The sequence below is a fragment of the Fusarium oxysporum genome, chromosome 7 (genome assembly GCF_000149955.1).
Source record: "Fusarium oxysporum f. sp. lycopersici 4287 chromosome 7, whole genome shotgun sequence".
NCBI classification, from domain to species: domain Eukaryota; kingdom Fungi; phylum Ascomycota; class Sordariomycetes; order Hypocreales; family Nectriaceae; genus Fusarium; species Fusarium oxysporum.
In genome coordinates this window covers 467,847-488,750 of record NC_030992.1, presented here as the reverse complement: position 1 = coordinate 488,750, position 20,904 = coordinate 467,847, and the positions used below count along the sequence as shown (strand labels likewise).

General features: G+C 47.7%; 8 protein-coding genes across 8 annotated transcripts; 2 read left to right on the top strand and 6 right to left on the bottom strand.

Moving 5' to 3' along the window:
- Nucleotides 1-1,011: 1,011 nt before the first annotated feature.
- On the bottom strand, nucleotides 1,012-3,774 carry FOXG_18918 (uncharacterized protein; the record flags this gene model as incomplete). The annotated part of the gene is made up of 3 exons (XM_018399063.1): nucleotides 1,012-1,379; nucleotides 2,291-3,418; nucleotides 3,468-3,774. The coding sequence occupies 3 exons, from the start codon at nucleotides 3,772-3,774 to the stop codon at nucleotides 1,012-1,014; spliced, it is 1,803 nt and encodes a 600-aa protein (XP_018239706.1).
- Nucleotides 3,775-4,006: 232 nt separating this feature from the next.
- Nucleotides 4,007-7,129, bottom strand: FOXG_04857 (uncharacterized protein; the record flags this gene model as incomplete). Its single annotated transcript, XM_018382893.1, has 5 exons — nucleotides 4,007-4,031; nucleotides 4,271-4,905; nucleotides 4,975-5,415; nucleotides 5,656-6,578; nucleotides 6,763-7,129. 5 exons carry the CDS (start codon nucleotides 7,127-7,129, stop codon nucleotides 4,007-4,009), a joined length of 2,391 nt encoding a protein of 796 aa, XP_018239705.1.
- Nucleotides 7,130-7,429: 300 nt separating this feature from the next.
- FOXG_04856 (uncharacterized protein) lies at nucleotides 7,430-8,663 on the bottom strand (the record flags this gene model as incomplete). The annotated part of the gene is made up of 3 exons (XM_018382892.1): nucleotides 7,430-8,044; nucleotides 8,102-8,242; nucleotides 8,334-8,663. 3 exons carry the CDS (start codon nucleotides 8,661-8,663, stop codon nucleotides 7,430-7,432), a joined length of 1,086 nt encoding a protein of 361 aa, XP_018239704.1.
- Nucleotides 8,664-10,185: 1,522 nt separating this feature from the next.
- Nucleotides 10,186-12,460, top strand: FOXG_04855 (uncharacterized protein). Its single transcript, XM_018382891.1, has 2 exons — nucleotides 10,186-10,565; nucleotides 10,693-12,460. The coding sequence occupies exons 1-2, from the start codon at nucleotides 10,289-10,291 to the stop codon at nucleotides 12,390-12,392; spliced, it is 1,977 nt and encodes a 658-aa protein (XP_018239703.1). The 5' UTR covers nucleotides 10,186-10,288; the 3' UTR covers nucleotides 12,393-12,460.
- A 22-nt stretch (nucleotides 12,461-12,482) lies between these two features.
- FOXG_04854 (uncharacterized protein) lies at nucleotides 12,483-14,243 on the bottom strand (the record flags this gene model as incomplete). The annotated part of the gene is made up of 5 exons (XM_018382890.1): nucleotides 12,483-12,700; nucleotides 13,223-13,418; nucleotides 13,561-13,702; nucleotides 13,731-14,139; nucleotides 14,192-14,243. The coding sequence occupies 5 exons, from the start codon at nucleotides 14,241-14,243 to the stop codon at nucleotides 12,483-12,485; spliced, it is 1,017 nt and encodes a 338-aa protein (XP_018239702.1).
- A 763-nt stretch (nucleotides 14,244-15,006) lies between these two features.
- On the bottom strand, nucleotides 15,007-15,821 carry FOXG_04853 (uncharacterized protein; the record flags this gene model as incomplete). Its single annotated transcript, XM_018382889.1, has 2 exons — nucleotides 15,576-15,821; nucleotides 15,007-15,518 (listed from the first exon to the last, which is right to left on the bottom strand). Exons 1-2 carry the CDS (start codon nucleotides 15,727-15,729, stop codon nucleotides 15,007-15,009), a joined length of 666 nt encoding a protein of 221 aa, XP_018239701.1. The 5' UTR covers nucleotides 15,730-15,821.
- A 627-nt stretch (nucleotides 15,822-16,448) lies between these two features.
- Nucleotides 16,449-16,604, top strand: FOXG_18917 (uncharacterized protein; the record flags this gene model as incomplete). The annotated part of the gene is made up of 1 exon (XM_018399062.1): nucleotides 16,449-16,604. The coding sequence occupies one exon, from the start codon at nucleotides 16,449-16,451 to the stop codon at nucleotides 16,602-16,604; it is 156 nt and encodes a 51-aa protein (XP_018239700.1).
- Nucleotides 16,605-17,589: 985 nt separating this feature from the next.
- Nucleotides 17,590-18,395, bottom strand: FOXG_04852 (uncharacterized protein; the record flags this gene model as incomplete). The annotated part of the gene is made up of 4 exons (XM_018382888.1): nucleotides 17,590-17,961; nucleotides 18,015-18,104; nucleotides 18,164-18,286; nucleotides 18,339-18,395. 4 exons carry the CDS (start codon nucleotides 18,393-18,395, stop codon nucleotides 17,590-17,592), a joined length of 642 nt encoding a protein of 213 aa, XP_018239699.1.
- Nucleotides 18,396-20,904: the final 2,509 nt, after the last annotated feature.

The following is a 20,904-nucleotide window of genomic DNA, read 5'->3' as shown; positions in this document are numbered from 1 at the left end:
GATAATATGCAGTCGATGATCGAGATAGGTTTAGTTCAGGGCCGAGCCGCAGATCAACATGCTACGGTTGAACGATGATCTGGCTCTGTTCTCACCACCATTTAATCATCAACAAATGCAAAGTTAAAAGAAAGCTATTCTATGTTCAGAGGTTTTTCTTTCAAGAAGCGTTTGAAGCATTTTTTCCTTCTGTAATGCTAAATGGTATTCCAGATACCTCCTTGCCATGTTCCCTGGTGCACTTCCATATTTGTCCAGCTGCATATGCAGGCGTGACAGGGGACAGCCAACAACACAACAACCAACAGAGCGTCACATCGAACTAGGTTAAGTGCGCAGGTAGTGAAACTATTCGCACAGACATACTTCCAAGTCAAGAAGGTGAGTAAATGAAAGCTGAAATGGAAGAAGCAATCTTAATAAGCCTAGTTTCTGAAAAGGGGCTTAGTTTATAGCCGATAGAGTATGATCACTCGTGAATATCTTAGGAACACCTAGACCCTGAGATGTTATCAATTCTACATGTGGCCGATTATCCAGGCGCAAAAACCAATCTGTGTCCATATAGAATGCTAATCTACTTAGCGGAAATGCCCCATAAGGCTAAGTAACGAACTCTGACTTCTTAGTTTTGGCTCATTACGAGGAGTCGGGTGCGCAAAGAAGTTATAAGATGGCCTCCTGCGGTAAATAACATGTCAGGTAATAAGCAGAGGCAATTAAGGAACTTGTATCTCCCCCGAAATTCAACATGACTGAGATATGAGGTACATATCATTCGTCCAGCCTTGCCTTCTACAAGTCCATGGGGAATGTTATTGACGGCGAGATGCTGATAGCAGATGCATACACTAAATGATGTAAGAATAAGATAACATAAGTTAAGTTGTTACGAAGTTATGCCTAGGCTACAGATAACGAGCCAGGCAATTGAAGGGAAATTCCAATAATTTATAAAGAGTGTGGTTTGAAAACAGTGAAACCCCTCTTGCAGATTATCCTTGGAGAAGCTTAGCCAGACTCGGCCAGCTTGTCACAACCGCCCTGCTTAAGGCTACACTGCGCACCAGTATAAACAGCTTCCTTACAGTTAGTGAAAGAAGCATGGCGATCACGACCATTCTTGACAAAGTCGATAACGAGGTTTCCTCCGACACCGTTGATGATGAGACGCCCCCCATCGAAAGAACGATTGATACCCTTCAGTTGACCCGAGGCGTACTCCTTGCAAGAGCCTGGGAAGCCATCAGACCTCTGCGTGGAGGCTCCGTCAACTGGTGAAATGGTGATAAGGCATCGGGGGTTGCAGGCAGGTGAGCCAGAAGTGCCGCCACCCGGAGTTGAAGCGCCTTTGACTTCGAGTGAAAAGAAGGGCACTGCTGGTGAAGGCGGCAATCATGAGCACGAAATACAGCTCTGTGATTGAGTATTGTAAAACTCCCGAGAACATCGCTGCTGCAAGGTTACAGAAGATCAAGAATCACGGACATTTTACGATCTCGATCTTTGCCGGATTTTCCGTTCGACGTGAAGTCAACTTTCAGTAATGCTACTTCATGAGGGGGAACTTTCAAAACTCGAATGTCACTTCAGCAGTGCGTTCCTGAAGAGAAAGATCATATGGTTACAAGCTATAAAAGTGTGATGCGTGTGCCGGGCACAGACCATTCACTAATCCATCTCCCTATTTCCCCGTGTTCGAGAGTCCCAATACGTCTGAAAGTAGTCCCTGAGACATGCTCTAGCATGATGAATACGTTTGTTCCACCTCCATATCCTCCATAGCCCCCACATAGCGGCACACAAACCCCTTCCACCTCCGCCATCTCTTTGAACTTTCGCACCATATTCGCGGTGTCAAGGTGTAGATGTTGTGAGCCAAATTCCTTTCTGAAATAGCAATCATGTCTAGCCTCGTCCTTAAATACCGCGAGTGTGGTCGACTGGGACGTCCAGCGGTAGTAATACAGCATACACTCAATATCGAGCTCTGCTGACCGTAGTAGGCCTGTAGGATCGCTCCCTGGGGGTTCCGATACAATTCGCTCCGCAACAAGGTTTATAAGAGAAACTGGGATGCCTCTCTATTTTTGATAGACCGTGTTGAGTGTCGTATGTCCCCCAACAACGGAAGCCCAGCTCCATGTCGGAGCATACGACGAGTCACTGCGAAACACCTTAGCCCCATCGCTAGCGTCAGTCTTCCAGGTCAGATCGGAGTGGATGACCTTCTTTCACAGTCCAGCTAAGTATGTATCTTTATTAGCCTCCTGGAAGCTCCTGGCGATACCAGACATGGCAATAAGTCTGTCTGACTCGTTTGTCAGAGCACAGTTTGCGTAGATCGACACAAGGTCACCCCAGAGAGTGAGATAAGCTGTTTCTTCCTCCCGCGTTATATACTGCTGCCCAGAGAGTACTTTGGAAAGGCTCCTCGCGATTTCCCGTCCCGCCGCCTTGTATACTGTCTGAATAGGCGGGCGCAAATGCCAATCTTTGGCAAGGATCTGGAGTTCCCCGCTTGGATCTGCTTCACAGACCGTGGTCTCTAGACACTCCCAGTATATCTGGTTCTCCGTAAAGTGGAGTACCTGAGGAGCTAGGAACCGTTCCTGTACAACCCACCCACGTGTGCTCAAGGGCGTATTTGCGACGTCGTCCGTCCAAATAGAATCGTTGAAAAATACCCATGGCCCAACCCTGAAGCCTCTTTCGTCATCCAAGTGTTGCCCGTGTACCTTGAAAGGGAATAATAGCCTCAAAGGAAGTCTTCTCCTGGAGAATAGGCCAATACTACTTGGATTTGAGGACGCGCCTATGGCGGAAATGTTACAAAATGAATGGCGATATACATCTACCATCGCCTTGGCCTCTTGCTGCCACTCGCTCAGAGAGTCCTGAAAGATGCACAGAGAGTCGATCCATATGTATCTGTAGCCCATTCGGCGAACGATCAGGCAAGCATCGCGAAAGGTTGGCGACAAGTCGCTCACTCCCATGCCAGACCGAAGCCGATTCTCTGTGCTTTGTGAGAGTTGCTGGATCAACTCAGGGTCACCCCATCGATGTGAGAGTGTCCAGTATACAGGATACCCTCTCCGTAGGTCTTCAGCCTTGTGTTCCTCGCTTAAGAACCCGGTTTCGACTTCGGATCTCTCACGGAGATACACTGTTCCGTCTTCGACCCTGTCGACATCAATAACTCTGGTAGGGAAATATTTCCCTGGACCCGAGCTATGTGAAAGACAATATTCATGCCCTGCTTCACATGATGAAAGCCAGGATTCGACCTGACGAAGAGATCTGCTCGCTCCCATATGCTCGTCAAGACCAGTCCAGGGTTTAGCATCAAGCAAAGTCCAAATCAGCGGAGGCGAAGAGCCCCGGCTGCCGAGATCTCCCATCGCGCACATAGAGACTGTTTGTGTTGGTCAAGGAGCTGTCGTCGGTCTTTAGGGAAATGCTACCTTTGAGCACAACATTCATGGCCGAGGGGCATATGGCAAGAAATTTGAGATTGGGTCGATTAACGGTGCAATAGATCCGAAAGCCGTCGATCTTTGAAGGGTCGCTATCGGGTAGAATTGGCACCTTGTTCCATAACCACGTACAAACAAAGCAATTTTTGTCCTTACTGGCAACCAAGTCGTCATATTTCTGGTGGTGGTAGCCGCTGAGAGAATGAATACCATGTGAAGAATGATCCTTGATCTTATTTTTGCCTCTCAAGGCTGAGATACATGTATCGCATAAGTAGCCCTCTGCAAAGTCCATTGTATGGGTAACTTATGTATTATTAGATGTCTAGAGACTTAAATTTTCGTAACTCTGGGGCTTTGACACGACAGGTTGGTAGTTGATAGGGTTCAAACAACGAGACCCATGTCTGATTCATCTTTCACGGATATTTATCAACGAGATGCTTTTGTGGCCAAATGCATGGCTGCCCAACCACCTTTAGGCCAAAGTGAGATGCAGAATGTGGCTGCATATACGGTATCTTACTTTAAATATCCTGATTTGCTATGCAGCTGTAGACATCTGATAACAGTCCTAGTAAACAACCAATAAGAATGCGGTATGTCGAACTCCTGTGCTTTCAACCGCAAACAGTTACTGCCTTGACAAAAGAAATTAAGAGATCAAGGCACCAGCAGTCTCTAATCCAAACATGACAACATTGCATCCCGCCATAACACTAGCTGGTATGAGCCTCGTCGATGGCTCTAGGTCAAAGATCGTAACATAATAGGAAATCCGCCCAACATACTGCACCATAGTCGAGGCCTCTCCAATAATAGCCAATGATCGCTCCTTGCTAACGGGCTTCTTCGATAGTTCATAGAAATGGTAGCAAGTGCAGAAAAGTGCAGGGACCACCAAGGCCGTGTTGAACACCGCTCCAACCTTGCGGTTGTCGTTCGCCTTCATGAATGAGAGATAGCCCTTGGCAAGATACTTCTGGCCAGGACCTGAGAATGTGATCTTGAAAACGACGGTGGTGACGGTTGTGATTGTGCGCATGGTAGAAACTGCCTTATTCTCGATGGGCATCTTGGCAACGAGAAAGTCTGCACCGCCTGCCGCAAGGGCACCGATCACGCCCATGATGGCTGAGGGTATTCCGAGGACATTGGTGGGACTGACATCCATCGCTTCGGCGAAGAAGAGAAAGTTTCCTGTGAAAGCGACGAAACCGGCGAGAGCATGGCCCGCGGAGTAGATCATTTGTCCAACCTCTTGCGATAATCCCAAATCACTCTTTTCCTTCACATCAGATGATGAATCAGCCTCAGTGGCCGAAAGCCCCCGGTTCAAGGCTGCAGAGGAAGAGTCCCAGTCTTGAGCATCGATCAATGCACGAGTTGTAGCATTGTCAGGGAATGGAGCTTGACTACGGGCGATCTTAAACAGGATCGTCATGCCTGCTGCACTGATCTAAGTGAAGAGATCAAGGAAAGAAATATCAGGGACGCCAATAGCGTTGAGTATGTCGGATATGATGGGAATGTGAATCTTGGTGTCTAAGACATTAACGACAGCATCAGCGAGTCTATATAAGGCATCCAGCATGGCATCGACGATGACCTTGGTTGTTCCTAGAACGGCTTCGATAAGGATATCAGTAAGATGCTTGAGTATATCTGCAAGACTGAGATCTAGGAAGTCTTTTGCAAGGGTCTTAAGCTGGTTATAGGTCTGTGTAAAGACCATTCCTTGTGACTGCATCGCTTTGATCATGTCATCTACCAAGCTCTGCACCACGCTAGCTTCAGGCATTCTGCTTTGAATGGTGATTCTATCGGCTTGATTCCTGAAATGGCCTGCTATCATCTGAGACCCTGAGTTCTGATGCTTGGTAGGATCTGTTGCTTTGCCAGATGGTGGCTTGGAAGCTGAATTACCAAGAGCTGCCTAGTCTTTGATGCCAGCCCATTTAGCGACGGCTTTCTGAGCACTATCCATATACTCGTCGAAGGAGTCCTTGGCTGTTTCAATACTAGACACCATATCGAATAGATAGTACTTGACCAAGTTATGAGTAACTTGCTTAGTCTGTTTGATATCGTCCTACTGGAATAAGAACTTAATGAATCGAATGAGTTTCTCGATGCCCGTCTTGATCTTATCAAAGACCCATTCGATAGCTCTAACGACAGCTTCGATAGTATCCAGGATAGCATGGTAAACGTTATTGCCGATCTTGATGGTGAACTCCCAAAGGCCTGTAGCAGCGTTCTTGACGACTTCGATGACCTTTTCAATGCCTCTCTTCAGCCAGTTGAACAGATCACCAGCTGCTATGGCGATGGCATCACCAGGACCGAACGTTGTACTACCTTGTGAGACCACCATGTTTGACGTGACGGGAGCGATCATGCGAAGTGATGACTCTTGGGATTGGTGCTTGTTGTAAGCTTCAGTCAACAGCTTGATACTGTCCGCGGTAGACTTCAACTCTTTGTGAGGTAGTTCGGAGGAGATCAGTGAATCGGTCTTAGACTTTCCAATTACACCACCAGCCTTGACGTTAGTCCGGATCTCGGCCTTCTTCAACAGGTATTTGTCAGATAACTTGGCAAGTTTCTCGAATAAACTGGCCATGGGATTGATCGTATGCTCATTGTTACCTACCCTTGCGGTGATGGTATCTCCAAAGATGCTGTTAGTCGCCTGGATAATGATCACTTCACCAGATGGGTTGACAGTGACGTTGACTGGAACTGTTGATAGGATGTAGTACAGGTAATTGATGTAAACCGGCGTGTGGGTCTTGGTTGTGAGAGTTATATCTAATCCTGACAGAGATAGTCTGTCTTCTCCCTTAAGATTGATCGTTGTAGTATATAAGTTGAACGATATGGGCTTCGTCTCCGGTGCCGCCTCGAGCATAATAGACTGGGCGCGCCAAAGTTTGGAGTCGGTATTAGTCGCTTGAGTGAGCTTCTGGATCTTGCTGCCGCCCGCTGCAAAGACTGTGTTACCGCCATCTTTGAGATTGATGAATGAGCTGATATGCTTAATGCCTCGAAGTATGGGAACAGGGACGCTCCAGGACTGTGGATCCGCAAGTTTGTCTACATGGCCGGATGTGTAGTACACCACATTGCTTGCATTCTTTCCAAAGATCGTAATGATCTTGCTGTGCATGAGCGCAACCAAGGTGTTGGTGCCGGCGAAGACAGGGTTGGTGAGCAACGGTGTTCCAACGGTATTTGTCCTGCTGCTGGTCGGGATCCCATCGGTAGAGCGTGGCATTACCAACGGCGTACAGATCAGTAGTGCCATACCATGGGGAGTTCTGGTCATCGTAGCGAGCTGAGGCAATGGCTGTTGCAAGTGTCCTGTTGGGTAGAGGTAGTCGAGTTGGCATGGGTGCGGCACTGCCTGTAAGGTTGAAAAGAGGCATGTAAGACAGCTGAGGGGCGCCTTTGACGGCACTAGCTGTATAGATACTACCGAAATAGGCGCTGGAGACACGGCCTATGCAGCTCTGGTATGTGCCCTCCTTGACTTCAAAGGGCAGCGTTTGAGCGGTCCAGGAACCTCCAGAGGAAGAGAAGGGGCCAATAATATAGCGAGAGGTAGTTTTGAATTCGGATCCAGGGTCCCGAAGTATGTCGACCATGATGTACTGCTGTTGCTGATCTGTCTTAGAGATGTAAATGTTGGTAATATGAATGGTGTTAGGTCTATTCTCTGCATCGAAAGGAATCGACCTCCAGTATGGTTTGGAGATCCACTTAGAAGTTGAAGAAGGCGAGTTGCGAAGTGAAAGAAATAGAGTGTCGGAGCCATTTGAACGTACTGACATGGCCAAGCTGATAGTGTACCCATTCATGATGCTCTGGCCTACATCGAATTGCATGGCCATTGCACCAGAAGAGAACCTGTTATTGATGACCTTGGACGACATGTCAGTGGCTCTCTAGCCAGTTTGCGTTTGCGCGACCGTCTCCTTAATCACATTGAATACGCCCGAGGAGTTAATCGCGAAGAGCAAATCGGTTCCATCTGAGGCCTGGAGAGCCCTGAACTTGCCCTCGGGCTTAACTAGCTCTCTCTGCACGTAGTTGAGCATTAGCTCTGTACTGGTTGTAAAGATTGCTTTGTTTGTTGGTTCTTTCGTCTTCACGTGCTTGCGGATGTCGGGCATACCATCGTCATTGTCCACCTTGGTGACAGTAAAGCTTCCCTGCACGTCAGGGTTTTCCCCGAATTGTGATGAGTTTTTGAAGCCATCCTCAACTATGTGTCTCAGCTCCTCAGCTCGTAGTTCCATGATGAAGGCAGCCAGAGGTGGCAGCTCATCAAGTTCCATGACCTCATGTTCACTCTCAACGTTATCAGAGGACTCGATAGCTTTGGATTGCGGTTGAAACTTGGTCGGGTTGACATAGGTGATGACACATACAAGGTCGGAAAAATTGGAGAACGAGGCCGTCTTGTAGGAGAACACGTGGGCCCCAGGGAATACAAAATTCTTGATCTGATTGAAGGGAATGGTCGAAATTCGAGCGTTGAAGAAACCCGAAGTCTTATCCTTAATCTCTTAGAGCAGATCTTTGACGCTAGTGAAGAAGTTGACAATCGCACCCACGTTGATTGGTTTTGAGTTGTCAGTAGAAGTGGAGTTCTTGGTAGCCGTAGAGGTAAGATTGCCATTGTCGTCGACAGAAACAACATACTCGTCTGTGAGAGTCTTATCGACGACCCATGCATCCCTGCCTGTTGCCGCCCACTCGACATAAACCCACAGTTTCAAGTTTTGAATGACGTTGAACGTGTTGCCCGCGATGTAAACAGCGGGAGATTTGGTGGTGTCATATTACCCAAATATAATGCTGCAGGAATAGGTAGAGGTGATCTTGAGTTCGCCGTAGGTGGCAGCATTTTGGTCCCATCCCGAAGCTGTATGGCTGTAGTCCAGTGTCGCCGACCAGAGGACCAGAGGGAGTGACCTTGACTGTAGGCTTCTGTCCACTTGAGAAGCCGTAGTAGTAAGTGACTTTCCCGACTTTGTTGTCTGCTGTGACCCTCGCGGAAGGCTTGATGCAGGACTTTCGAGCGTGGGGTACCATTACGTTGGCCGGGTACTGTGCCATGGTATCCCGCTTAATGGAGATAACACCGCTGGAGAGGTTGGATTGACTGGGAGGCATGGTGCAGACAATGGCTGAGGCGAGCTTTCGAAGAGATAATGGTAGTATTCAAGGGTAAATGTTGTAGCTGTTCAGTTGCCCTTGTTGGATTCGTCTTCATCAGCACCCATCCGCACTATTTAAGCTTCAAACTACCATCAATTCACATGAGAACCTGCCCTCGACTCACATGAGGATCTGGGCGAGTTTGGGTAACTACATCGCCTTTCCACGTCTCTAGCGCCATCAACAAACTGACTACGTGATTGTTACGAGACAGTTCCGGCGACCCAGGATGAAAAGGTACATGTCAGTTTCTGAAGTCAATAGTGTCCCAATATATGCATACACTCGAAATGAGTCACCACCAATCAGTCTCTTGTAGCAAAACACGATGTGCAGATCTTTACGTCAACATGAATGATAGCACCAGACGACGAACCACGCCTGGCACGGGCCGCACCATCACGGGCCGAGAAGACAGCTAAATTGAGTTTTTTCAGCGCTCCCATCTTTACTAAATACGGTACATTACCCCGCTTTGCCGAGAGCTCAATTACCAAGTAGAGGTTGACGGCCTACACGTTTTCAGAGTTCAGAGGGCAGAGCTACCTACAGGTCTCAGTTTCGAGGCCTGTTGATCTTCATTGCATGTGAGATCATGCACAGATTTCTCCTTTCGTCTGCTCAAATGCACATTCAGTACAACATAGATGTTTTGATGAGGTCATAAGTAGCTCTTATCACAAGAGGAAACAAACTGAACTACCATATCGATCTAATATCACCATGTAAATGCCGAAGAGGGCCTGGTCGAGCTGAATGTCACAGATCAAGTTTCCTGTTTCGTATAAGCTGAGGGAGATTTATCTCAGTGCAAGGATTCCCATTTCTTTACCTGAAAGGCCGGGCCGCCTCCGATTTAATATTGAGTGATGATTTGACGAGACCTTGTTGGGTTCACATGTTCTGAGACTATATGTCTCGATTCGAAAGTGACAGGACGTCAGATCAAAAGGCATCATGTACCAATGAGTGCTTCTTCATTTTGTGTTTTGAATCTCCTGTTTTGTCGCTACTAGGAAAGACACCGAGTTTGATGGCTTCGACCATTGATAGACAGCAGCCAGTTACACCTTTTCGATTATGTCAACCTTATCCCAAAAAAGAACCAAGAAGCCTTTCGATCTTTTTTACCTGCCAATTGATAGCAGTAACGAAGCCGGAAGCCGATCGATCCCTCTTTCTGAAAGATAGTTTAATTTCATCGACAACCGGCGGAACTGTGGCCACAAAGCTGAATATTTGAGCCGTTGGTATAGGTTAGGGCCTCGGTTATGAAAGGGCCAGCTAAACCTCCGTGGACTGGCGGAAACCTGTCCAGGCTGACCACCATGATGCGGCTCCCAGCTGCTGCTTACCCCGCAACCGCCATGCGGAATTGTTACATGTTTGCTGATTTTGATTGGCCTATGAGGGTTGTGCCAGAAGTGCAAGCGCAACAGAAAATCCAAAACCACAATACCTGTCCCAACCTTGAAACCATGACCTTTCCCTTAACTGCAAAGTATTGGGTTCTAAGTTTGTAATCACGTCGCTAGTCGTGCTGTTTGACTCACAAGAGTGGTGTCTTTCTTCAGCGGACGATGCCGTGCTCCCTTATCCTTGACAGCAAAATGAAATGCATTACCTGTAAACTCACAGAATCCCCCGATACTGCCGATCAAGCCTGCACATACGATGAGCTACTACAAGCAGCTCAGGCCGATTGTCCCCGATGTACGTTTGTTTTGAAGTGTATCAGGACAGGAGCAGCATACATCGAAGTCGGGGACATCTTGCAAGTGGCGGCTAGTTCTGATGGCTACGTTACGATTCACTGGTCCGGTGGGGAGATCTCGTTGGAGGTTTTCAACGAACATGGCAAGTCTTTATCATCTAAGCTTCTCGACGACGAGGGGTCACGACGAAGTTTCTCCCTAAGATATCGCATCATTTTGACATAGTAATTGGGGCCATATGGATCATTGACTAATGATTCTTGCTACAGGCGTTGAAGGCGCTGAGCTGGGCATTAGACGGTTGCGTCTAGGTCATTTCCCCAGCACTACAGAATTTCAGACAACAACCACCACAATCCAGTCTTGGATAAAAGAGTGTGTAGGTACGCACGAAGGTTGTCGGTCCCAGATCCAAGATCAGTCTGCCTCCTTCACATGTCCAAAGAGACTGCTCGACCTGAGTAATGGAACCCTGGTTCTACGAGAGAATCTTGGACAAAATCTGCGCTACGCGTGCCTGAGCCATTGCTGGGGCAAGATCAATATTGTTAAGACGACGACACAAACAATCGGCAGTTTCAAAACAGAAGTGCCCTTAGATCAACTGTCGAAAACGTTCCGCGATGCTGTTGACATATGTCGCGGTCTTGGAATTATCTATCTTTGGATTGACTCGCTTTGCATCATCCAGGACAGCCCAGAAGACTGGAGAGAACAAGCAGCACAGATGGCAGATGTTTATCAGCATTCATTCCTGACTATCGCAGCTACAAAGTCCCATGATGGATCCCAAGGTTGCTTTTCGGAGACTAGCCATCAATACGTGGCCAAGTTGCTTCCTGGATATCAAGACATTTATGTCCGTCAACGGGCACCACTCTTTCCAGATCACTGGACACAACTAGACAAGAACAATAATTACCCCCTGCTGAATCGTGCATGGATTTATCAAGAGATGAGACTGTCGCCACGGGTATTGCACTTTTGCAACGAGGAAGTCATCTGGGTGTGCCGAAATTCACAACGTAGTGAAACCGGATGTAACGATATGGATTATAACGACGGCAAGAGCTTTAAGCCAACCCTGTTCGCTTGCGTGGATAAAGCCCCTCGTGACAAGGACCAGTTCACATGGCACCGGTCAGTTCAGGAGTACTCCAGACTGAATATGACCTATGAATCAGATAAGACGATAGCGCTAGCTGGAGTTGCTCAACGCATGCAGCACATCCGACCGGGTGATAGATATCTGGCTGGCATCTGGGAGAAACACCTCCCACTTGATCTTCTATGGATGGTCTGGCCTACGCCAGAGGTCAGAAAACCGAGACTTTCAAGATATCCTTCGTGGTCCTGGGCTTCTGTCTCGTCACAGGTAATGTGGGATGGGATCTGGAGCCCACTTCGTTCCGTGACAGTCCGGGATGTGCGCTATATCTCTGACGGTCCAAGCCACATGGGAGACTGCGCAACGTCTTCAATCACCTTACAGGCTCCCCTGATAGATGTGAAGTCCTTACTGCAAACCCAGGTCACACCAATGAGGGTCTGGAATGGCAAGATCAGCAACACAGTCACACCGTTGGAAGACATTCGCGTCGAAGAACTTTGTGTTCACGACTATAAGCCCGATAGCCCTTCAGATGGATCAGCGCCTACAGGATGGCCCCCTGCCATTGGAGGATTCATTATACCACTTGGTGTGAATGTCGAAGGCAATTTTACTTTCTGTGGTATCCATGTTATCAAAAAGCTGGGAAGTGGCGGGTATGAGCGAGTTGGCCATGTTAGGATCAGCCATAATGCTTTATTAACAAGCAATTACACCAAATTCTCGCAACGCCTAAAGAAAGATGATACTTTGCGAGAGCCAAGCATGGAGACTCTGGAGAGTACTTCCAGAGCCTACGCTCATCGTATAAAAGGGCTGCTGGAAGGTTTGCAGGTCTCAGATATTGTCTTAGTGTAGGGGTCGTTTCTTCATTGTCGCATGTAGAAAAGTTAAATGCTGCGTGTTCCTTTAGACCTGTCTCACCCCCTTAGCTTTTTATACTTTATCTTAGCGTGCATAGCTGCTCCATCCTACACTACCGCCCCCATTGCTATTCCCGTATCCTGCGCTCATCTGGGCCGCCTTCTTGCGAGCTTCCTTCTCGTAGTAGTTGCCGTACATGTATCCGTACTTGCGATCAAGTTCCTGACCCTTCGCAATGATTGCCTGAGGATCATGGAGGCCATAAAATTCATCGCCACCCATGAGCTTCTTGACGAGCCGGTCTAACATGCTGAAATCTAGCATACTGAAAGATTCGGAGTGGTGTATTTAAATGGTTTCAATTTTTTCGAGATGATAGGTGACTCTGATATAGGAGTTTGGTGTCTCATGTGCAAAGTGGTTTATCGCTTGATTTTTGTAAGTGGCAACTCGCAAACCTTAAGCGACAGGGAAGTCAGCTCTATATAAGTACTTTATCCTACCTGGAGAACCTTCACGGGGATTGTCTTTGGTTTGCAAGACATCGTGTGACGAGAGATCTGCATGTAGATCACGTACGTCATTGTGTCACAGAGTTAGCCAGGCATAGACGAAAGGGGTAATTTTCCTGTGCTGGCAGATCATTTGAGCTTAAAAATGCTTTTCGTAGCGCTTCATTAAGATACTCGGTGTATAAGCTGGAATTGAGTGGAGGTGCTCAAGAATTGTGGCGCATTTTGTCCAAATTGCTTTCAAACCCAAAAACAATCATGATTTTAACTTGATGTATATATCAGAGGTATTTTATGTCTGAGATGAAGAACGCATGCCCTTCTCCTTCACCGTCTCAAAGAACTTCAATTCTTCCGCCATAGCCCGTGTTCCCACATCCAAAGGTCCGACAGTGGGATACAAGGCATCCAAACCGATTTCGCGGACATGGACAGACTGCTCTTCCTTGGAACCAATCATCATAATTTCCACAATATTTCCGTCACTATACTGAGGTTCTTGGAACACCTTGAGGGTCAGCTCAGCAACATGTTCTGGCTCTAAAGCAACATCGCCGCGTTGGAGTCTGCCGCGGCAGTATTATTGCTCAAAGATTGGTGTCTATCAGATTTATTAGGAAACCACATGACTACAGCAGTAGATAACATACATGAGCTGGGCCAGGGCAAATGGCTGCGTTGCAGACACCGAGAGCCCGCTTCAAGCCACTGAGAGACTTGACCATAGTGAGAAGAGCAGCTTTGCTTGCAAAGTACAATGGCATTTGCATAGAATGCATGTAACCTCCCATACTGGCCACAATAAAAGGTTACCCTGAACCTCTGGGTGTTGCTGCCAGTAGCAAGAGCAATGTGTGCTAGTCTAATTGGCCCAATCGTGTTGATGGCAAAGGTCTTGTATTGGCCGACATGTGCATCGTCAGGATCCTCTGCGAGAGGTGAAATGCCTGGGGGGTTCCAGAACGAACTTGATGGCGGCTCGTGTACTCTTGCGCTGTTCACCACGATAGCAATGCGGCCGAACCTTCCCAGAGTGGTTTTCCACAGTGCGGAAATTTGGGCCCAGTCGAACATGTCGGCTTGGACGAAGATGGCGGATGGTTTGCCTTTAGAGGGAGAATGGGAGAATTCGTTGATGGTGGCTTCGGATTCACGACGAAGGCGTACGTCTGCCACAGCGACCCAACATCCTGCGTTGAGGAGCAGACGAACGAGTGCGTGGCCGATGCCTGAGGGAGTGAGTACACGGTCATTAAGAGTCACAGTGAAAGAAGCACTGACCTGAGCTACTACCAGTAACAATCGCAAATCGATCCTTGACAGAGTAAGACATGGTTGATCGAGGAGACAGTGGAGTCAAGGTAATCACGTAAGGGGAAACAGAGGGAAAAGCAACCTCGCCTCCTCAGAGCCCTAGTATTTATCCTATATATATAGTCACAAGCAAGCACCTTCTGTTCACGCGGCGTAGGGTATTCACAATTTTGGCAGAGCATCGGTTGCGAGTATCGTCCAAGTTCCATATTCGAGTGCTTACCTGAAACCTGAGCACTTCATCTATACGTCCTCTCCTGTTCCCCACGTATGACTCCACAACCAACTAGATTCAATCAAGACCAAGTCGGAAACATCATTCTTTGGACATTCGTCGAATGCGGAGTAGGCATCGTTGCAGGCTCATTCCCACCACTACGAGCATTCTTCAAGAGTCTGGCTCGATACAAGGGTACTAAAGACTACAGCGGCTCTCATCATACGGACCTTTTGACGATCGGGCGAGCTTGAGGATGGTCCAGCCGGACGGATGCCATGGAGCTGGGGGCAGGTAGACCGGGGAGTAACGAGAGAGCGGGACTCATGGACAAGATGACGACAGCACCCGAAGGATTATCATCAAAGTTGCGCGGTGGTTTAGAGTTGAAGAGGCTGGGAGTGATGAAGAGCAATTATGTGACAATAGAGTTGGAAAGGATGCAAGGACAAAAAGATAACACCGGCGCAAAGAGCTATAGACCATGTAATACACAATTATTTTCGGGATTGAGGAAGCTACGTTGTAAACACCTCTCATCATTGACCAATCCGGTCATCAACCATTATTTAGGCTTCACAACAAAGTTATCCATCTTAAACTTCAGCGTCGAAGTCTTAGTCCCCTTTGACCCCGGCCCCATAACATACCACTCCATAGAAATCGTCCAAGTGCCAGTCTGCGAATTCGGAAAGTCCGCCACAAAATTCGCCCACTGGTCAACCTTATGCGTACCCTTGAAACTCGGAGTAAAGATGGTGCTGCTGAACGTCTTGGTGTCGAAGCTGAAAGAGCCCATTTGATACCACAAACCATCTGGAGCTTTGGCCTCGACATACAAGCCTGGTTTTCCAGGCGCTGTATACTTAACGCTATCTTTCGGGAGGAGCATGGACCACGAGAGTTGGAAACGCGATGCTTTGCAGATCTTGAAGGTCTGATAAAGTTTGTTGTAGCTGGTTGGATCGTTATATCCGGAGGTTCCCGCGGCTTGGATCGCGTGGTCGCTTTTATAGCCAGATTTCACGACTGTTGCGCTGCCGAGTTTGACGTATGTGGGTTGGAAGACCCATGGTGCTGAGTGTGTTAGTCATGCTGGAGACGGTAGCTCATGTCGTTTTGGGGCAAACTCACTGAGAGCGCTGGACTCAAAACCCGGGTTTTTGAGGGTATTTGCTGGGGTAGTGCAAGCTCGCGTATCCAGAGGGTTGAGAACATCGGCTGGTGCGGAGAATACAGGGGCAGCGACCGCTAGCCAGCTAAGAAGCGCTAATTTGACCATGCTCATGGTCTTGAACCAGGATGTTTATACCACTGAGAACTGCAGAATAATGTTCGCAAGCAACTGAAATTGTAAGTCTGAGGGAAAACCGGCGGGCGAGGGAATGTGTTTGTTTCTTATAGACGAATTGAGGGGCAACAAGAACCCCGTGGGCTCGGTAGTTGAGCATTATCATTCGATACTCAAATCAATAGTTTTGCGAGGCGTTGATCTAGACCCCTCAGCCGCACTGGCTAGACAGGGCATCTCCTGGTTCTAGACAGGTCCCCTGCATTATACTAAAACAGAAGTGTGGTTTCTAGTTTTCAGCTGGCTATCTCCCTAGTTCCATCGAAAGAACAGAGGTCTAAGCCCAACAATGATGCCCTCCAAACCCGATGAGGGATTCTTTCGTAGTTGATCCCATACACACTGGTGACATGGTGATCCAAGAACCATACCTGCCCCTCTGTGCCTCCACCTTCTGTCGCTCGCAATTATTTCCCTCCACTCTACCAAAACTGAACGCCATTTAGCTTCCGCCCAAACCAAATATCAACCCAGTATAGATACTCTCAGGCTTTGAAATCCACGTTGCTTGTACTGGCGGGTTCGACCGCGGTAGGTTCATAGACCGCTCCCCAGGTATCACCGTACTTCATCTGCAGGAGGTCAACGTGGGACTTGCCCCCTACACGAACAGCTGTGCTCTGATCATTATCTTCGCTTTGGGCGTCGATATAATCATGCATAGCGGGACGAAGTATATTGGAGAGCACTCGGATATGCTTTGCGGAATTCTCAGCTTGCGTCCTGATATCGAGGCAACAGAGAACTCGATTGACAAATTAAGAGGTGAACGTGCTTTCCTTGGCAGCGTTATGGCAAGTCTTGAGGGCTAGCTAGGCATGTGGAGTGTCCGAACGCTTGAACTCCGCATGGAGAGACAAGCAAGGAGCGCTGGGTCCGTGATAAACAGGCCTCCTACGTCTGCCAAAGAGCTGGGACCCGTCGGCGAAGTAGTAGCCCAAGTCCGACATGCGAGTCTCCAGCCAAATACCAAGGGCGAATCTTCGTGGCTGCGGAAACAGATCCCCAACGGTTATGGTAGTGCCTTCGCACTCGCGATAAAAGATGAAAGGCTTGCCAGGAGACTACCCAGCAGGTTGCATCTGTTTCATCATGCGACCAACCGTGGCGGCGTGGAGAGCCTTATTAAATGGTGAGCCTTATTGGATCAGAGCATCGATCGTTGTTTGCTAAGGGTAAATGTTGGAGTTGAACACTGGGAGGATCTGAAGGCAAACCTGCTTCAAGCTTTTGAAGCTCTCTGCAGAGAGAGCAAGGAGGCTGTATGACTAATTTAACGGTCTTAAGAAGGGCGAAACTGTAATAATAACTTAACCCAAGCCATAACACTACTAGAAAAATGGACTATTGTTCGCAGGCTGGCAGAACGGTGAGATGACTCGATATGCATTCTGACGCTAATTATTTACTTCAGGATAGTACTTGGGACGGTGGTTAGGCTTTTCTTAGGTATTAGCCCCTGTCTCTTCCGCCCTTGCTCTCAATAGAAGTTCTCACGATATATTTCTTGTCCTTTGCTCCCCTCTCCTTCTATTTGCCTTCTTTACTGCCCCCAACCTCTCCAACCTAATCGCATTGACCTGAAATTTAGAAACTCTTGCCTCCCTGCCCATTTCAACTGAATCGTCGGGTAGCAATGGCTAGGAAAGATTGGGCTTTCGATTGAAAACTAAGACCTAACAGAGCAGCGCAATAGTCTGGAAACCAAAGCACTTATCTCGTCTCATTCTAGCTAGTCACTTTCTCGTCGTCTCACCAGCCCCAATATGAATATGCATAATATAGACGATGAACAAACTAGCAAGTGTCTTTAGCAACAATAACATTGTAGTTGTCAGAATCGAACTGTTGCCCTCGGACCATATCGACAGACCAAGAAGGGCCACAAGGCCTGACGGTACAAGGAGGGCTGTTGACTGTCCATGAGCAAGCTCTGATGATGTGGTCGATGTAATCAGCTAGGTAGGAGCACCTAGGTGAAATAGCGTGCCCGTTGTCGTTGCAAAGGATGATAGCATCGCCAGTAGCGCAAGCGATTTTAGTGCACGTGCGAGGCCCTGCGCCCACATGACACACATTATTCCCTAGGGAGCGAAGGTAATTTCTCTCCCGGTGGGCGGCTCGTACATCCATAGCGCCAAATCCACCAACTTTGCAAATAATATGACCCTAGTTCGTGTGTTAGTAAGTTTCATGATAAGAAGGATAGTTTGAAGTCTTACTTGGCTGCGCTTTTCAATCTCAGGTTCGCTGGTGTTGCCTTCTGGAAACACGTAATCTGGGTTGAGCTTCTGAATCTGAGCAACAACCTCCTAAGTCGCCATTAGTATTTTATGTGTTCTTAGAGTGCAATACTAGGTCATTTACTCACCTCAGCAGTACCAGACAGAGTGATAGGATCGGCTCCCTCTTTGATAGAACCTGTCCATTCCATCGGAATAAGCGTATACCCTTCGAGAGGGTTATCAACTGCCTGAACACCATCAGGAAGGGCCTAAGTGGAAGTTAGATTATATATAGCCTCTTTCATCAATGAGAAGCTTTACCGCGGCAGAGACCGCTACTGTAGCGCTGCTAAGAAGAGTTAAAAGCGTAGCCTTCATCTTGAGTATTTCTGTCTTTATAGAGACTTAGAAAAAAAAGGATAGTGTTCGAAGGCTGGCTGTATTGCTCCAGAGATGTTGCTTGTATATTGAAGATAGCAGAGAATTTGTCTTCTTGTATAGTATTTACAACTTTCTTCCCTCGGAAGTATTCAAGCTGTACCTTCCTTTTTTGTGTAAGACGACCGTTGTACAAGTCTGCCTGAATAGTTCGCGTCCAGGGTATCTTGACCTCGTATATGCCGCATCGTAAAATTTGCAGGAATTCATGCCTGCACCTTCCTGTTTTATGCTAGACGATCGACGTACATGAATACTTCCAGTTAAGCATATTGTAACACATCGAATAGCAAGACCATAGGTCCACTTTTCCTGTGAGGCGCCTTTTAAGGTTATCTAGCCGTCTTTAAGGTTATCTTATCTAACCGCCTCGATCGACCCTATGTGAGGAATCTACAAGCTACTAAGTATAATAAAGAAAGTAGAGACCAGATTAAATAAGGGGTCAGGAATCACCTACTCGGGCTTTTATTATCTATCTACGAGATTGCTGCTACCTGGCCTCAACTGTATTACCCCCTCCCATGGATTGAGGTCCTGACCCGCGCTAGGTATCTTGACCGTATATGCTCCATATCAAAAAGTTTGTAGGATTCATGCTGTAAGCTTAAAAGACTTGGCGCTTATCCTCTTGTCTGTGGGGGCGCTACACGGAGGTATCGTTGCCCCACCAGGTTTCTGCGACCTTTGCCCTTACATTACAAGCAGTAGACTTAGAAATAGCTGCTGCAGGCAGGTGATGTTGATCAGTACTTTCCGATTTCCCTACTAGGAGGTAGTAAAAGACCTCAATGATTACTATTTGTAAAATTGCCATTGGTTTATCGGGTTTAGAAGAATATGTGATTTGATTCGAGGCCGGAACTGGTACTTTGGTATAGCGCCTCTATAGCCAAGGGGATAGGACAGCATTCCCAGTATTTTCAGCTTACATCCATTCCGGCTTTGAGATATTTTCTGGAAAGAACATCTAGGACATCACATAAGTTCCTTTGTAAAGGTCCATATTAAGAGGCTATGCACATACCCATGCTACTAGGACCAGTTGCCACGTATTATTGAATAAACTTCAGTGGAGCTAACTAGTGGAGTTACTCCACTATCTTTACAATACCTGCTACATCTTGTCAGAGTTGTGATTATGTTGAACACCGTATCTGTAATAAATATATATCATAACCATTGTAGGGTTGCATTGGTGTCCTAATTGACAAATAAGAAACTAGCAATCACCAAAGGGCATCCTCATAACCTGTTACCCCCAAATCCGAGGCGACCAGGGGGAGAGCTGCCATTCAATTAGCTGGGCCTTGTTGGACGCCAGCACGTTGTAAGGATGCCGCGCTCTGTTTTTTAACGTGATTATGTAAACTACGAGCCCAGCCAGAAGACACGTCTCGCAGATCTTTATGTTCTGGCACCCATTTCATCTGCTATCAGAGATCAAGCAAGATAATGTCTCAACAAGCCCCTAGATGGCGTAGTTGGCCCAGGAAGACAGAATCCATAGAAGCGCGGGTCGCTCGTGAACGTGCTCTGTCGCGTGTAAGATCACAACGATACTACGAACGAAAACATCAGTAAGCCGTGCAGCCCTCTCTCCCGCCAGCCGAACTGCACCAAACAGATTAATAACTAGGTAGGATAAGACGGTTGTGTAAGCGGGAGAGCTTACCCCCATAGTAGATTGACGCGCTACGTTAAACAAGCAATATGGGAATAAGGCGCTTATTCAACCTGTCAGCGTGACAGGGACCAGGCGGGAGAGGCCGACGCACTGCCATTCCCGAAACCACCGTCCATTCACGGCTCAAGTCACTCGGGGTGGTGTCTGTCGCAGTGAGGAAGGCCATTGGCAATGCCAATGCACCAAAGATGGCATTATATGTTGCCCAGGTTCGACATTGGTGCCGCCTGGCGCTCCGTCATGTTACTGGCAGGCTGGTCTGTTGGGAGAGTATGGTTGCAGCCAACTTCAGTCAGGCCAGGATGCTGGAATTCCGTTGGTGTTATTGCTTCAAGTCTTTGATCTATCGAGACGATATGGTTGCTTCTTGACCAGAGATGGAACGGCAATCCAAGTGTCCGCAACTCGACGTAGGATATCAAGGCTTCTCGCAAATACACAGGACGTATCAAATATATAATAGGTCTTAACCAGACCTCTCAACGAGATAGAGTCCTGAGAAGGCCTAAATTGCCAAACACCATTCGCCAACGCTGGTCGACGACCACGTCCACTCATATCAGTGCCGATCGCACAGTCAAGCCAGCCATAAGCCGCAACAGCAGCAGCACTTCCACTACTGCTTCCCGCAGGAGACTGGTACCCACTCCCTCTGGGATTTGATGCTGTTGAATAGTCAACGGCATCCACGGGTTCTTCTCGGGTTGGGTTATCACTGAGCTGAGCTTTGTCAATCCCAGCATGTGTGCGCCGTCATTATGA

Coding starts and splice junctions, on each gene's coding strand:
- FOXG_04855 (XM_018382891.1), top strand. CDS start 10,289: ATGCCGTGCTCCCTTATCCTTGACAGCAAAATGAAATGCATTACCTGT. Junction 10,566..10,692: donor GGAGGTTTTCAACGAACATG/GCAAGTCTTTAT, acceptor TTCTTGCTACAG/GCGTTGAAGGCGCTGAGCTG.